Source organism: Daucus carota, chromosome 3 (genome assembly GCF_001625215.2).
Source record: "Daucus carota subsp. sativus chromosome 3, DH1 v3.0, whole genome shotgun sequence".
NCBI lineage: Eukaryota > Viridiplantae > Streptophyta > Magnoliopsida > Apiales > Apiaceae > Daucus > Daucus carota.
Genome location: NC_030383.2, coordinates 3522709 through 3537126, shown reverse-complemented (window position 1 = coordinate 3537126; position 14418 = coordinate 3522709). Strand labels below are relative to the sequence as shown.

The 14418-nt window shown below is 35.7% G+C and overlaps 3 protein-coding genes across 4 annotated transcripts; all 3 read left to right on the top strand.

Moving 5' to 3' along the window:
- Positions 1–1813: 1813 nt before the first annotated feature.
- On the top strand, positions 1814–2836 carry LOC108215275 (norbelladine synthase). The gene is made up of 2 exons (XM_017387700.2): positions 1814–2057; positions 2358–2836. The coding sequence occupies exons 1-2, from the start codon at positions 1877–1879 to the stop codon at positions 2648–2650; spliced, it is 474 nt and encodes a 157-aa protein (XP_017243189.1). The 5' UTR covers positions 1814–1876; the 3' UTR covers positions 2651–2836.
- Positions 2837–3169: 333 nt separating this feature from the next.
- LOC108215274 (TOM1-like protein 1) lies at positions 3170–6394 on the top strand. Its single transcript, XM_017387698.2, has 4 exons — positions 3170–3266; positions 3536–4091; positions 4252–4497; positions 5830–6394. Exons 2-4 carry the CDS (start codon positions 3573–3575, stop codon positions 6250–6252), a joined length of 1188 nt encoding a protein of 395 aa, XP_017243187.2. The 5' UTR covers positions 3170–3266; positions 3536–3572; the 3' UTR covers positions 6253–6394.
- Positions 6395–7094: 700 nt separating this feature from the next.
- On the top strand, positions 7095–12112 carry LOC108214416 (probable arabinosyltransferase ARAD1). Of its 2 annotated transcripts, none has more exons than XM_017386401.2 (9): positions 7095–7608; positions 8095–8268; positions 8887–9044; positions 9128–9275; positions 9750–9865; positions 10091–10229; positions 10320–10430; positions 10855–10935; positions 11732–12112. In XM_017386401.2, exons 1-9 carry the CDS (start codon positions 7165–7167, stop codon positions 11858–11860), a joined length of 1500 nt encoding a protein of 499 aa, XP_017241890.1. In that variant the 5' UTR covers positions 7095–7164; the 3' UTR covers positions 11861–12112. The 2 variants fall into 2 exon arrangements, with proteins under 2 accessions (XP_017241890.1, XP_017241894.1); XM_017386405.2 differs by having other exon boundaries at positions 7096–7608; positions 10855–10923.
- The last annotated feature ends 2306 nt before the right edge of the window (positions 12113–14418 follow it).

Here is a 14418-nt window from a genome sequence, read left to right as displayed (position 1 = left end):
TCTCTCACCACACACATTACAAATCGAAGTTTAATTACTTATAACCCTCGTAGATAATTAGTTATATATAACTAGTTAGGTATATTGGGGATCTAATAAACGTTTAGAAATCAGGTAAAGCTCGCAAGATTTCAGAACATGGGTTCTTATGGTTATAATTATGAGAGGGTTGTTGGGGTGCTAGTGTTGTGCCTATTTGTGATGGGATCATTTGCTGCTGATAGTCCGGGGTCTACTCCTCCGTCTGGGGGGCCTTCTGGGGCTGCCACTGGGCCTCCTGGGGCTGCCACTGCGCCTCCTGGGGCTGCCACCAAGCCTCCTGGTGCCCCTGCGGTTAAGGACAATGATGCCACCTGCTACAAACCGTGCCTGGAAAAGTGCATGAACCACCCATCACCGGCAGTTCGTACTGTAGATGCATGTGATGATGCATGCCATGGTCAATGCGGCTAGAGATATGTGATTAACATGTATCGTAGATAGAACAAATAAGTGTTTTACACAAGTTTCATCTTAGAAATAACACAATACTATACTCATTTTTTCATTTTGTCTCGCTTATTTTTTTGAGACCCCTGATACTTGATAGAACAGATTTGAATATGGGATTAGGATTCTGTTGTAGAAAGCTTCATAGATACGGAGATACTGTAAAAAAGACCATCTCAGTGTTATCGGAAAGATAGATTTCTGACGGATGGCAAATACGAAAGCAGGGATTACAGTCGCAGTCGTCGTGTTACAGACTTACAGTCCAAGAACGGTGGTTTGGCTGTGGTCTGGCTATTGTCCATGGTTTGATAATAAGCCTGTCTGTGCCTGTGATCCTAGCTTAGAATATGTAACATGTTTGCTTTGCTCGATTGTTTTAGTTTTATGTTGTTCTGTTTGAGAAAAAGCTTCATATATCACAATTTCTTCAAATAATGTCCAAGATACCATAATCGTGAAAAATAGTCCGAAATATCACTTATTAACGTCAGATAATTCAATAGGTTGATTCTTAGATTAAAAATATTACATTGTGTTGTGTTTAAGTCTAAAAATCACTACAAAACATAACATGATTTGATATTTTAGATTGCTACTTGAAATAACGTTTAGGACTTCAAAACGCTACATGATTTGACATTAAAAAGCGAAAAAATGATGAACACCAGATGATTTAGCGATTTGAATTGTAAAATAATATTTATCAATTTAGCGATTTGGATTGTACGATGATATTTATGACATGAAAAATTACTATCAAATGAAGAGAACTTCATACAGAACTAACAGCCTAGTATTTTGTTCAACGGCTCAATAACTCTGGCGCCAACACAAGAAGAATTTGACATAACTGTTTGCCCCGGCGCCTACCAAAATTGAATTTGTTATTCAGACCCCGTTTACTTGGACGGGTTTAAAATCATATTGATTTTAAATTAAATATACATTAACAATTCAGACACTCATTTGAAATTTAAAAATAAGTCAGAAATCAGGAAAAAGTTAGGAGTTGGAAGACTGTATTTTTTCAATAATTAATTTTATTTTTTTTGAAAAAAGACTGTATTTTATTTATTTTTAATAAAAAATTAATTTTATTTTTTTATAAATTTGTTTGAGAAAAATCTATTTTTTGATATTTATATCATTTTATATAATCCATAATTTTATTTATATAATAAACAATTTAAACAACACAAACTTATGGATCCTTCTAAACTACTACTACTAGTCCAACGTAGAATTTATGACTTCCGAGCATTCTCTTTGAATATGATCTTAACAGCTGATATGTTGTACTATAAATACACAACTCATTCAGCAAACTTAATCAGAAAACAAAAACTCATTCAGCAAACTTAATCCGAAAGCATATACGATTAAGATGGCTGGTCCAGTTAGCGGTGAAGTTGAGGTGAATGTGCCTGCAAGCAAGGCGTGGAAGCTCTATAATTCTCTGGACCTAATCAAGATCACGAAAAAAGGACTCGATCACATTGTTGATAAAATTGAAGCTGAAGGTGATGGTTCTGTTGGTACCACACTCCACTTCACCTTTCATCCAGGTACACCTCTTACATATCTCGATCTCAATTACTCTCGTTAGTCGATGCTGAACCACCAGTTCTCCTAAGACTTCAAGTTTTACGTTTTTTTTTAATTAATAATGATTGACTAAACCACCAGTTCTTCTAAAACTTTGAGTTGTACAACTCTCACATATCTCGATCTCAATTACTCTCGTTAGTCGATGCTGAACCACCAGTTCTCCTAAAACTTCAAGTTTACGTTTTTTTCAATAATGATTGACTAAACCACCGGTTCTTCTAAAACTTTGAGTTGTACGTTTTTTTTTTGATGATCAGGGGCATTTCCGTTTCCTTCCTACAAGGAGAAATTCACGAAGATTGACGACGAGAAAATGGAGAAAGTAGTCGAGGTCGTGGAAGGAGGGTTTCTCGAGATGGGATTCAAATGGTACCTCGTGAGGATGAATGTCATTGCGAAAGATGAAAAAAGTTGCATTACTAGAAACACGATCGAGTATGAACTTAATGAAGATGCTGATCCGAAGCTTGCTTCCGTTGTTTCGATTGACCCACTGATGGCTATGATGAACATTGCTGCCAATCATTTGGTGTCCGGAGTTGAGGCCTGAAAACTCTGTTGCTTGCATGATGATAATCTAAATAAGTAATGTATTTTTCCTATAATTCAGTGTTTCGTCGGAGAACTGCTAGCGCACTCATTTTCACCCAGAATAAAATAAGTAACTTTGTTTCATGCCAAATAAGTGGTATTTTATAGATCATGGTATATGTATAAGAAAATATATATTTCCTTCTTTTTGCCTTGCTAAATATGTTACGGAATATTACCTCATGCAGAGCAAAGAGTTTACACATATGGATCTAATGGCTAGCTTACGGCTAGGGCTGTAAATTATTTTTGATATTTTCTTTTTCTAAATAAAAATATAACATCCAAACTTTAATTTAGAAAAAGAAAATTTTAAAAATAAATTACAACTACACCTTACAAGAGCATTAAAATCCGTGTCACGTCCCCGTTTCCCGATGTATACAATTCAGGGGAACGGAGAGAGTATTATAATTTGAAAAAATTAATTTAATATATTCGATTTTCTACCCCACACGGCCACACCTAAATATATATACTATAAATTACAAACCCGAACTAAATTAAACTGGATGTGAAATCTAACAAACTTGGAAACTTTACTTTTCAAAGCAACCTATTTCCTCAATTTTAAGGTATCTTTCTATATGACCCGAATTTAACGTGATTTATATGTTCAATTAATCTGATCATCACTTACATGTACAAGTTTATAACCTGAATTGTTGGTTTTAATTGATGTAGACTAATTTGAATTGTTGGGTACTGTTAGAATTGATTCTTGATATAATGATATCTGGGGTTATGTTGTTTTGTATGATTATGTGTTCATGTGTCATGTTTGTAAGTAGTGTTAAGGTTTTCTAATGAGTTGAGGATTGTTTGTGTTTGTGGGTTTTGTTAGAGCCTAGAGGTGTGATTTGAGAAGTGGGTTTTGGAAAATGAGTGATAATTTGATGGAGAAAGTGAATGCGTTCGGCGAGAAGTTAAAGATTGGAGGGTCTGAGGTGGGGCAGAAGATTAGTGAAGGAATGAGCTCGGTTGGTTTCAAGATGAGGGAGTTCTTTCAAGGGTCGAGTGAGGTTGATAGGATTGTGGAGGAAGCGACTGCGGATACGTTAGATGAGCCTGACTGGGCTACGAATCTTGAGCTTTGTGATATGATTAATCATGATAGGATTAATAGCCTTGAATTGATTCGAGGTGTGAAGAAAAGGATTATGATGAAGGTTCCTAGGGTTCAGTACTTGGGTTTGGTTTTGCTTGAGACTATTTCTAAGAATTGTGAGAAAGCGTTTTCGGAATTTGCGGCTGAAAGGGTGCTTGATGAGATGGTGAAGATAGTTGATGATCCTCAGACTGTTGTTAATAATCGCAATAAGGCTTTAATTCTGATTGAAGCGTGGGGGGAATCTTCGGATGAGCTTCGCTATTTGCCTGTTTATGAGGAGACGTACAAGGTATGTTCGTACCAGCAAATATGATTGCTTAGTGTCAATAAACATGCAGAATCTTAAATTCAATGCTTCAGGTTTCCGTGTTCTTTACTGTTTCCTCTGTTTTATTTACTTAACTTATTACCGTGGGGATATGTTCTTTTTTGGGCCTTGGTTTTTTCAGAGCTTGAGATCCAGAGGTATACGTTTTCCTGGTCGTGATGGTGAGAGTTTGGCTCCTATATTCACTCCTCCTCGTTCGACCACAGCACCGGAGCCAAATGCGAGCTTGGCACAACAAATGTATAATGAGGTTCCTGTGATAAGCTTTTCTCCTGAGGAAACAAAAGAAGTATTTGATGTTGCAAGAAACAGTATTGAACTTCTTACGACAGTTTTGTCCTCCTCACCAGAGCAAGAAGCTTTACAGGTATTTTATCATATATGGTTGTATTTTATATCTTCTAACTGAGATTGACAGTCACTATATGACAATATAATTTAGAGTAGTTTCTTAAATGAGAATCCAGTTGTAAGCTTTGTCTATGCTAATAATAGTATAATGCATTGATACCACGCTGTTTCTATTATGTAACTTAATTTTTATTCATACATAAAGCAAACTTTTCTTCTGATGTTGCTCTTTTCAGTTATCATAACTTTTTCCACCAATTTTTATATATTATGTTTATTAAAAGTTACTTATGTTCTTTACAGTAATGATATGCAAGTTATATTACTTGTATAGTTGTATATAGTAAACTAGCCTAGTTATGTGTATCTAATTTATATATAATAGTATTATATACTCTAGGTAGCATATAATAATAGTTGATTTACAGATAATTTTCACCGTGAATAGTCGAATTCCCTTATTCGCCTAGTGGATACCTAGGATCTTGCCCCTTTGTTTGGAGAAGACTGCTCGCTAGGGTATTCATTGGCGCCTTGCCTTGCCATTAGCCTTGACAAATATGCACCTAAGCACGTGTTCTTCTGTTTGGCTAAGTTTTTGTAGATCATGACTTCATCAATGGTATCTCCATCTGAAGTCTGAACTCATGCAATCAGACATGTGGACAGGACTATGTGTATCCAGTGGAAGAGACGGGATTTTAAGTGGGGGGTGGGAGCCAAAATTTACTTCATCAAAAAATAAAAATAGCAGAAAACTGAAAAATTAAATGCGGAAACTAAAGCAAAATTAAGTTATAGGATTATTACACCTAAGAATTAAAGCTAGGCCGTTCTTCCTGCTTCTGGAACAAATAAATAACGGGAAGCTGTGAGAGAAGGTATTATACTCCATAGAAATGAATCAAAAAGGTGATTGCAATACAATCACATTTGACTATAGTCCTTTTAATTTAAAGAAAATAATGTAGTTGTCCGGGGATTATAATCCTTTTAAACAAACATGGCCCAACTGTTTTAGGTCATTTTAAGTATCCACACATTAGGGTTCAGTCTTTAAACCTAGTGTCCTGCATTCTTGCTTCATCTGCTGCAAGTTGCAAAGGTATTGAAGTTAGCTTCGTTGAAGAGGAACTAATCCTCACCTGCATGGAAACATTTTGGCCTAAACCTTACACCTTGTAGCCAAAGCCCAAGGATCACGCTTCCTACAAATACTTCATCAGTAAGTAGAACTCAGTACTGCCATGGAACTATTGTCTGGCTAGTAAGAATGGAGGATTCCTGAAATTGTGTTTTGTTCTTTCTTGGACAATTCAAACACTAATATGTTAAATTTTATTGGCAGGGCGACTTGACAATTACACTTGTGCAGCAGTGCCATCAGTCCCAAAATACTGTCCAAAGAATCATCGAGTCGGCTGTGGATGATGAAGCCTTGCTCTTTGAAGCCTTAAGCATAAATGACGAAATCCAGAATGTCATATCCAAGTTTGAGGACATGAAGGTACATATCCCAGTAGTTCCCCCAGTACCAGAACGTGCTATGATACCTATAGCGGCTGAGCCAGCTGATACACCCCTTGAAGGCAAGGAAGATGCACTCATTAGGAAGCCTTCTGGTTCTACAGGTGGATCGAAAGGAATGAACAATAACGAAGTGATGGATAATCTGGATGAAATGCTCTTTGGCAAGAGTGCGAATGGCACGTCTGGAACAGGGCATACCGGAAATAAAGGTTCACCTAAAGATGATCTTATTAGTTTATAATTTTTATGCACAGAAAATTTTAGAACTTCAAAGAACTGCTGTTGATGTTTTGCTTCAGGTCACGTAAATTGTTTTCTTATGGAGATTGATTAATAAATCCTCATAAACTTGAATGCAAGCTGACCATTGTTAGTTTCTTCTTCGTCGTGTTTGTTGCTGGCTTTGTTTCTATACACTTTCATGTAGTCAGTTGGGTAAATGCTGTATGTGATTGCTTGTGAATCTTGTAGATATGAAAAATTGCAAAACAGGATTCATTGTGAAAAAGCACTTCTATGTAGAAGGAAAGCAGAGTCCATCTGGAGAAACTAATCATAATATCCTAATCGAATTCATTCCGGAAATATATAATTATGTATTTGATTAGAATTTTAAAGTTCACAGTAAATTCTAATTGGATTTTTCGAAGTTCAAAAAAAATTATCAGCCTTTAAATATTATTAAATTTTAATAAATTTTAAATAATCATAACAATATAACATCGAATTTTTAAGTTTGATTTAAAATTCGGATTGAATATCATCATATTTTATAATATATTCAAAAATAAGAAATTGATAAATAAACTCCACATTTTACTATTTAAGCTCCACTTCTAAATTTTATACCATATTTATCCACATGTTTCATCCATATTAGTGGCGATAATGTAATTTGGATAAATAAAAAAATTGAACCGGAACTTAAATAGTAAAGTTTAGAACTTATTTATTAATTTTTTTAAAATATTCTTTCAAAAAAAAATTCCTTAAAATGTTAATTAAATACTGTAAAATTCTGTTACAAAATCGTAAAATCTGAATTACATGAATATAAAAAAAATTAAAATCCGAATTGACCCCGAAATATGAGATCCGTCCTGTCCTTCGAAGAAAACATGACCTTCCCTGAATAGCTCACAAGCGCTCAAAAATGGCAGGTGGGAGACCGTACGGAAACCCTAGACTCAGATCCCTAATCCTTCTCGTCTCCCTCTCTCTCCTCTCCATTTCTCTCCTCTTCCTCTTCTTCTCTCCCAAATCTCTCCCGAATCTCTCCCAAAACCCCTCACTCAACCCCACCGTCGACTACTCCTTCCTCTCCTCTCTCCAGAAATTCCTCTCCTCGAAACCACGCCGCCATCGAGACGATTCTATTACAAGCGCAGCCAGCGATGTGAGGAGATTAGATGAGCTGGTGTGGAGAAGAGAGACGGAGAGATTGTACACAAATTCGATTAGTTCAGTTGTTAATGTTTATGTTTACGAAATGCCGGATAAGTTTACGTATGATTTGCTTGAATTGTTTTGGAGTACGTATAAGGAGACGGTTAATTTGACTTCTAATGGTAGTCCTGTGCACCGGCTTATCGAACAGGTTGTTGCACTTGTGTTGCTTGTGTACCTGTGATTGGATGAATGTGTTAGTTTAATTGATTTGCGTTTTGTATGCGTTGTGTGTTTTATTTAGCCGTGTTTTGAGTTTAGGCTCCATTGTTTATAACTTGGAAGTATTGTTTAACTGACTATTTACTGTCTGTGGACTCGTGTGAAGAAATTGTTGTTAGATACTTAAGAGGACTGTTGAAAATATTGTACAAGAAGGTTGTGGATTTATTTTTTTATGTTTGATATGCAATTGGTGAATTGATGTAGTTGTATAGTTTGAAAAATGCTTTAGTTTAATTGAATACTATGTTGTATTTTTTTGTGTAATATTTATTGCGATCAAATATTAAGTTCAAGATCCTTTTGTTTTGTAAGGAACTACTGTCTGAAACTTAATTGGAATGTTTAAGAAATTGTTTACTGTTTGGTGATTGAGCATTGGTTCGATAACTGAAGGGGTTTTATTTTGATGCAGCATTCTATTGACTACTGGCTGTGGGCAGATCTGATTGCTCCGGAATCACAAAGGCTTTTGAAGAATGTTGTTAGAGTTTATCGGCAGGAGGATGCCGATCTGTTTTACATTCCTTTCTTTACAACGATTAGTTATTTCTTGTTGGAGAAACAACAATGCAAGTCACTCTATAGGGTGTGAGTGCCTTTCCGAAGGCTTAGCTCAATCTTATATCCATCAATTTTTTTTGTGTGTGTTGACTTGCTTTAAATTTAATAACTGCAACATGAATAAATTAGCATTTTCACTTAAAATATACTAGAAATGTGTGTTTATGTATAACTATATTGTGTCCTGCTCCCTACCATGCAGCAACTCATGATAGCCTGTATGCCTAAAGTTTACTTTTGTTCCTTAGACTGGATGCTAATGATATTAGTCATTAAAGGTGTAAGGTTTTGAAATCTGTGCTCTGAACTTTACTAGAATTGATTGGAAAAGCTTTAAGGGTTGAAAAGAAACTAATCGTTTGACAAGTTTGACAATTGAAAAAGGGTGAAGGGTTTCACAAGTTGCAGTATTTATGATCTAGGTGTTCTTATTAGAAAAAAGTGGCTGCCATATTGGCAAGATATGTACATGCAACTTTGCAAGCATAAAGCTAGTGTATGGTACTTACAATTTAAGTATTATGTTTTGAGATTTGTTATAAACATACTGAAATGTTTTATCAGTTTTATTTGCATAAATAGGATTTCTTGAACCTGTTAGTACTGCTTTTTCTCTACTTCATTTGATAATTATACAATGTAGGAAGCTTTGAAGTGGGTAACTGACCAGCCAGCATGGAATCGGTCCGGAGGAAGAGATCACATACTTCCTGTTCACCATCCTTGGTCTTTCAAGTCTGTTCGCAAATATATGAAGAATGCTATCTGGCTGCTACCAGATATGGACTCCACGGGTAACTGGTCAGTATATAGCTCAATGGTAAACACTGACTTTATTTACTTTATGTTTTGATTTAGATTTGTAAATGAACCTAATGTGTCAGGTACAAGCCTGGACAAGTTTCACTTGAAAAGGACCTTATACTTCCTTATGTTGCCAATCTCGAATTATGTGATGCCAAATGTTTATCAGAAAGTGAATCGAAGAGAAGCACACTCCTATACTTTCGTGGAAGGCTTAAAAGAAATGCTGTAAGATGTTCTGTTATTACTATTTACACCATATTAAATTGTCATTCAAATGTCTGGATTAATAACTTTCTGATTTTTCTTGTGAGAAAATATTTAGATATATAAACTTAGAAATATCTACAATCTAAACGTGCTGCCTGGGGAGCATCTATCTTAGTGGTGAGGTTGAATTTCTGAGGCCATTGGGTGATAGCACTAAATAGTAAGTATAATATGTGAATTTTAGGAAAATTGATTATAAAATACATGGGTAATTTGAACTGTCTGAATAGGAAGTTGATAGCAACTAATGTACATATGATACATATTGGTATTTATTATAGTTGTGTTTAATAGCAACAATTTAGAAATCGGCCAAGTATAAGTATTATTCTTCAAATTATTATTTGTTTACTTTTAGTTGCTGATGCTTGATTCAATATTCTTTTAAGTTTTATGATATCAGTTGCCTAATATATGATGTTATCCTTTCAGGGAGGTAAGATACGTGCTAAGCTTGTTGCAGAACTTAATCGTGCTGAGAATATTGTAATTGAGGAAGGGACTGCAGGAGAGGTAGGGAAAGCAGCAGCCCAGCAAGGTATGCGCAGGTAAGTGGTATCTCGTCTCCAAATGCTACTTCATCATGCAATTTTCATTTCGGAAAGTTATATCCTTAAAAGGAAATTTGTCATTATGCACAAAACATAGTATTAGCAAGTAAATTGTAATTTCGGTGGCGAGACCACTTTTGAAATAACAACTGTACATATCGATTTTGCTACTTCATCTTCTGTGTTCTCAGGATATGAATTGGTTGTTTTGTCGGTGATCAGGTCTGTGTTTTGCCTCAGTCCGGCTGGTGACACTCCATCATCTGCTAGACTATTTGATGCTATAGTCAGTGGATGCATACCTGTTATTATAAGTGATGAACTGGAACTTCCTTTCGAAGGAATACTTGATTATCGGAAGGTATGCATGTTACTGTTCTTCTCCTCTCTTCCTTCCAGTCTTTTACGCTCTATTATATACTGAGGCATTCATTGTGGTTATTAAATGCAGATAGCTGTATTTGTTTCTTCAAACGATGCCGTGGAGCCAGGCTGGCTTCTGACATATCTCAGAAGTTTTAGTGCTGCTCAACTCAAAGAAATGCGAATTAACTTAGCAAAGGTTTGTGCAGTAACTATATGGTCTGTTGCAATTCATCTTGTTTCAGCAATAGTTTGGTTTAAAAGAAAGCATCCATGATCTTTTTTCTCTTTCAAATTAGTGTCAAGTTGCAGAGTTTAATGAATTGCTTCAGATTATTTTTCTCTTCTCTAATATATAAGAGCTTTCAATTCTTGAACATTCCTTTTTATTCAGAAATTAACAACCTTAGTTTTAATGAAATGATTGATAAGCTCCAAACTTACTGATTGAGCTCCAATGGACAACACCATGTGCATAATGTACTGCATTTCTTTGTAAATTGTACAACACCTCACGTGCACACTACACAGCTGATCCTTAATCAGTAAATGATGCTTATTTATCAAATCCTAGTTCTATTATAATCACCAGGAATTGATATTATGATGTTTTTTTATTCCAGTACTCGAGGCATTTTTTATATTCACATCCAGCTCAACCATTGGGCCCAGAAGATTTGGCCTGGAGAATGGTGTGTTCTCATGTTACGTGACTTCTTTTTCCCCTATGATTTGACTCTTGTTTTCCTTTAAAAAGAGTTTGGCACTTATCTTACGTTACTACATGTAGATGTATAGCTCACTTCCATAGTCTATATAAATCACTGTTTTATAGATGTAAAGGGTGTTGTAATATACTTTGCTGTGAACATAGGACGTTGTAAGCATATTGTGATTCTTTACTACCTTCTTGGCCAAAAAATGATAATAGAGTAAAGTTTATGCTAGTTCGAATATGGGTACTTTGATATATTATTTTAAGTTGGGGGATGATTAATATTTCTGGGCAATGTATCACTTTTAATTCTTTGCCTAAACTGGTGAGAGGCTGGCTTAGTAAGTATGAACAGGGACAGAGAGGTAACCCGACTCCTAGAAGTTATATTTAAGTTAGTATCAAACTGTTAAGCAATTATTTAGTTTCATAGTAAATTTTGTAAATGAGCTAAAATTATCAACCCTTCCTTGAGCAGTGAAACAATTTAGCAAAAAAAAAGAAGAGGTAAAACAGTGAAACCTTTTGCCTTTTGTTTCTGAATTCATGTCATGACACTCTTGACAGTGTTTTGATCTCTCTAGTAGTGTATTTTTCATGCAGCCTAATATTTTGTTATTATCAGGGTGCTCCTCTTGCATATGTCATCGTATCGACGTGCATGTGCATCTATAATTCTATACATGCTTGTAGTATTCCTGATAGAATAATTTATTTTGGTTTTTGTAAAATATTTGCAAACTGTTGGATAATCCATTTTCTTTTTTCTCTCGTGTTGTGAGTAGTTGTCTGGTAAGCTGGTAAATATCAAGCTCCACACGCGAAGGTCTCAGCGACTGGTGAAAGAATCCAGAAGTGTGTGTTCTTGCGATTGCAAACCTGCCAACTTCACAAGTGCAAGACCCTTGTCCTGATTTTTTTTGTCAAGTAATATTTTATTTTTTGCATCTTTTCGTTTATATTATTTCCATCAACCTTCCCATAGATATATGTATGTATGTTCATGTGTAATTTTATGTTTCAGTAGATACCTGGTTCCTCAATCTACCGTCGATTACCTGTCTATATTTCTACAATTGTTATCCTATGCAAGCTTTTCCCAGTTACACAATGAACACTATCACATCTGCGGACTAGCATTCAGAATCAGAAGTCATAAGTTCCACTCCTCAAGTTACAAAAATATGGACGCCTCAAGCCTCAGCCTGTAGGTGGACTCATAGAGTCTAGGTGTCAATGTGTTTTTCTAGCAAAAATTTTCAAGTATAGATATCAAAAATCTTCAAAATGATCATAATCGTTATTATTATTAAATATTGAACTTAATTAAATTTGTTTCAGACTAATATATAAACATCTCCGTGGGTTGGCAAATCTCATGTGGCATGACAACCTTGGTCGTCGGCCTATTAAAATCGTATGGTTGTCAAGAGATTGTCCTTCGAGTTGTCAAAAATTAACAAATTTTCAAAATGGTTAAATACATATATAGATGTTAAAAGTGTATATTATTTATACTGGGTCGCGCTCAAGAGAGAATCGGTCCTTGCAGAACTTTAAATTTTAAATAGAATTTTAGGATCTAAATCTAAATACATGTTTTTTTCATGTTTTTTCATCGCTGTGTGTTCAAAAATAATTAGATATTGACATTTTTTTGCATGTGAAGTTCTGCTGCAGAACCCTAACTAATACTTAAGTTCTGCTGCAGAATCCTACCTAATACTAGAAATAAAGTAAAAGGTTCTATGGTTCTCTCTTGAACATTACCCTATTTATACTTCTCAATAATTTAGACACTCTCTGTACACTGATATTTCATTCCCTACTAGTAGTATCAAGACAACTGACGATTCAACCGGCGGAATGAGCAACTCCCGTCCTCTAGAAGTATACAAGCTCCCTTCCTCTCCTTCAGCCACATGATCCCACTCTCCGAAATTGGACTCCTCTTCTCCTCACTCCTCAGGCGCCCAAAATGTCACCATTTCAATTTTCTAAGAATAAGGACTTATGTGAGAAAAGAGCAAAACTTTATACACTATTCTCAAAAAATAAGTTTTTATTTCTGAAAAATAAGTAGCCGAACGATCTCTATATCCAACCACTATTTCAATTTATTTTTTGTGTCGATCTGTCATTCCAAAAATGCTACATATATTATACAATTATTAAGCATTAAAAAAAAATATGTTATTAGAATATATATATATATATATATAGAGTGATACTCCACTACAAACCCTCTTATTCTACAAACTAAAAACCATGCTGTAATATCACTAAATTATAAACACAATATCACTAAATCTTTTAACAACCCCACCTCCACCTCCATCTTCTCAAACTCTATCTTCACTCTCGGCAACTCCATGTCTGCTGCTCCCTTTACATCTGCCACCTCCTGCCGCCTCGTTCACGACCGTTATCTCTCCACTCCGCCTCCACCATCACTACCAACAACGTCCACCCCACCTTCACCGCCTCTTCCACCACCTTCACAGATCTCCACCTCCGTTGTCACATCCAGGCCAACACTACCGCCCTGATTTCACCATCATCTTCAACAACTCTGCCCCTCCCTCCATCAACATCCTCGCCCACTCTTCGTCATCATCACCTCCATCCTCTCTCTGCCATCACCACCTCCATCCTTTCCCGTCCCCTCGCCTGATCATTTCTCTCTCTCTCTCTCTCTCTCTCTCTCTCTCTCTCTCTCTCGTGGATTATAACGTTGGTAAAGCTTTAATATACCTGTTGAGATGATTTCTGCTGTACAAATTAGTGATATGCACTTCAGAAATTAGTGATTTTCCCTTTGCGAAATAGTGATTGTGTTCCAAAAACTAGTGATTTCTCTTATAAAATTAGTGATTTGTTCAATTAGACTTCAAAACACAGACTAATTACTGAGAACTTCATGGAAACACTCTTAATTAGCAGACTTAGAGAGAAGAAGACGATTAACACGAAAGAGATGGGGGTTTTGGTGTGAGTGTTAATTATGTTGTATGTATCGTGCGTGTATATCACTGGTTTAATTTCTAGAAAACACGCTAGCAGACTGTTTAGAAAGTGGATAGGTTAAAGTAATTGGGCTGGGCTGGTATTTGATTGGATTGGGCTGTGGTTTTTAGTTTTCATTTAGAGGGTGGTTTGTATTTGATCATGAGCCTATATATATATATATATAGGCTAATGATCAAATAGAAACCACTCTTAAAATAAAAACTAGAAACCAATACAAGTTAGTGATATTCTCAGTACAGTTTAGTGATATTCTATTTAGGATTTAGTGATCTGTGTTGCAGGAATTAGTGAAAACTTGCAGAAACTGGCCAGAATCTCCAGATATGTTCTAGAAACTACTTAGAATCTCCAGATCTGTTCACGTTTTTGATTCAGATGGTGGTGACGGTGGTGGAGATGGAGATGGAGGAAGGATGATTGTAGCGGAGGTCTGGGCGGCTTG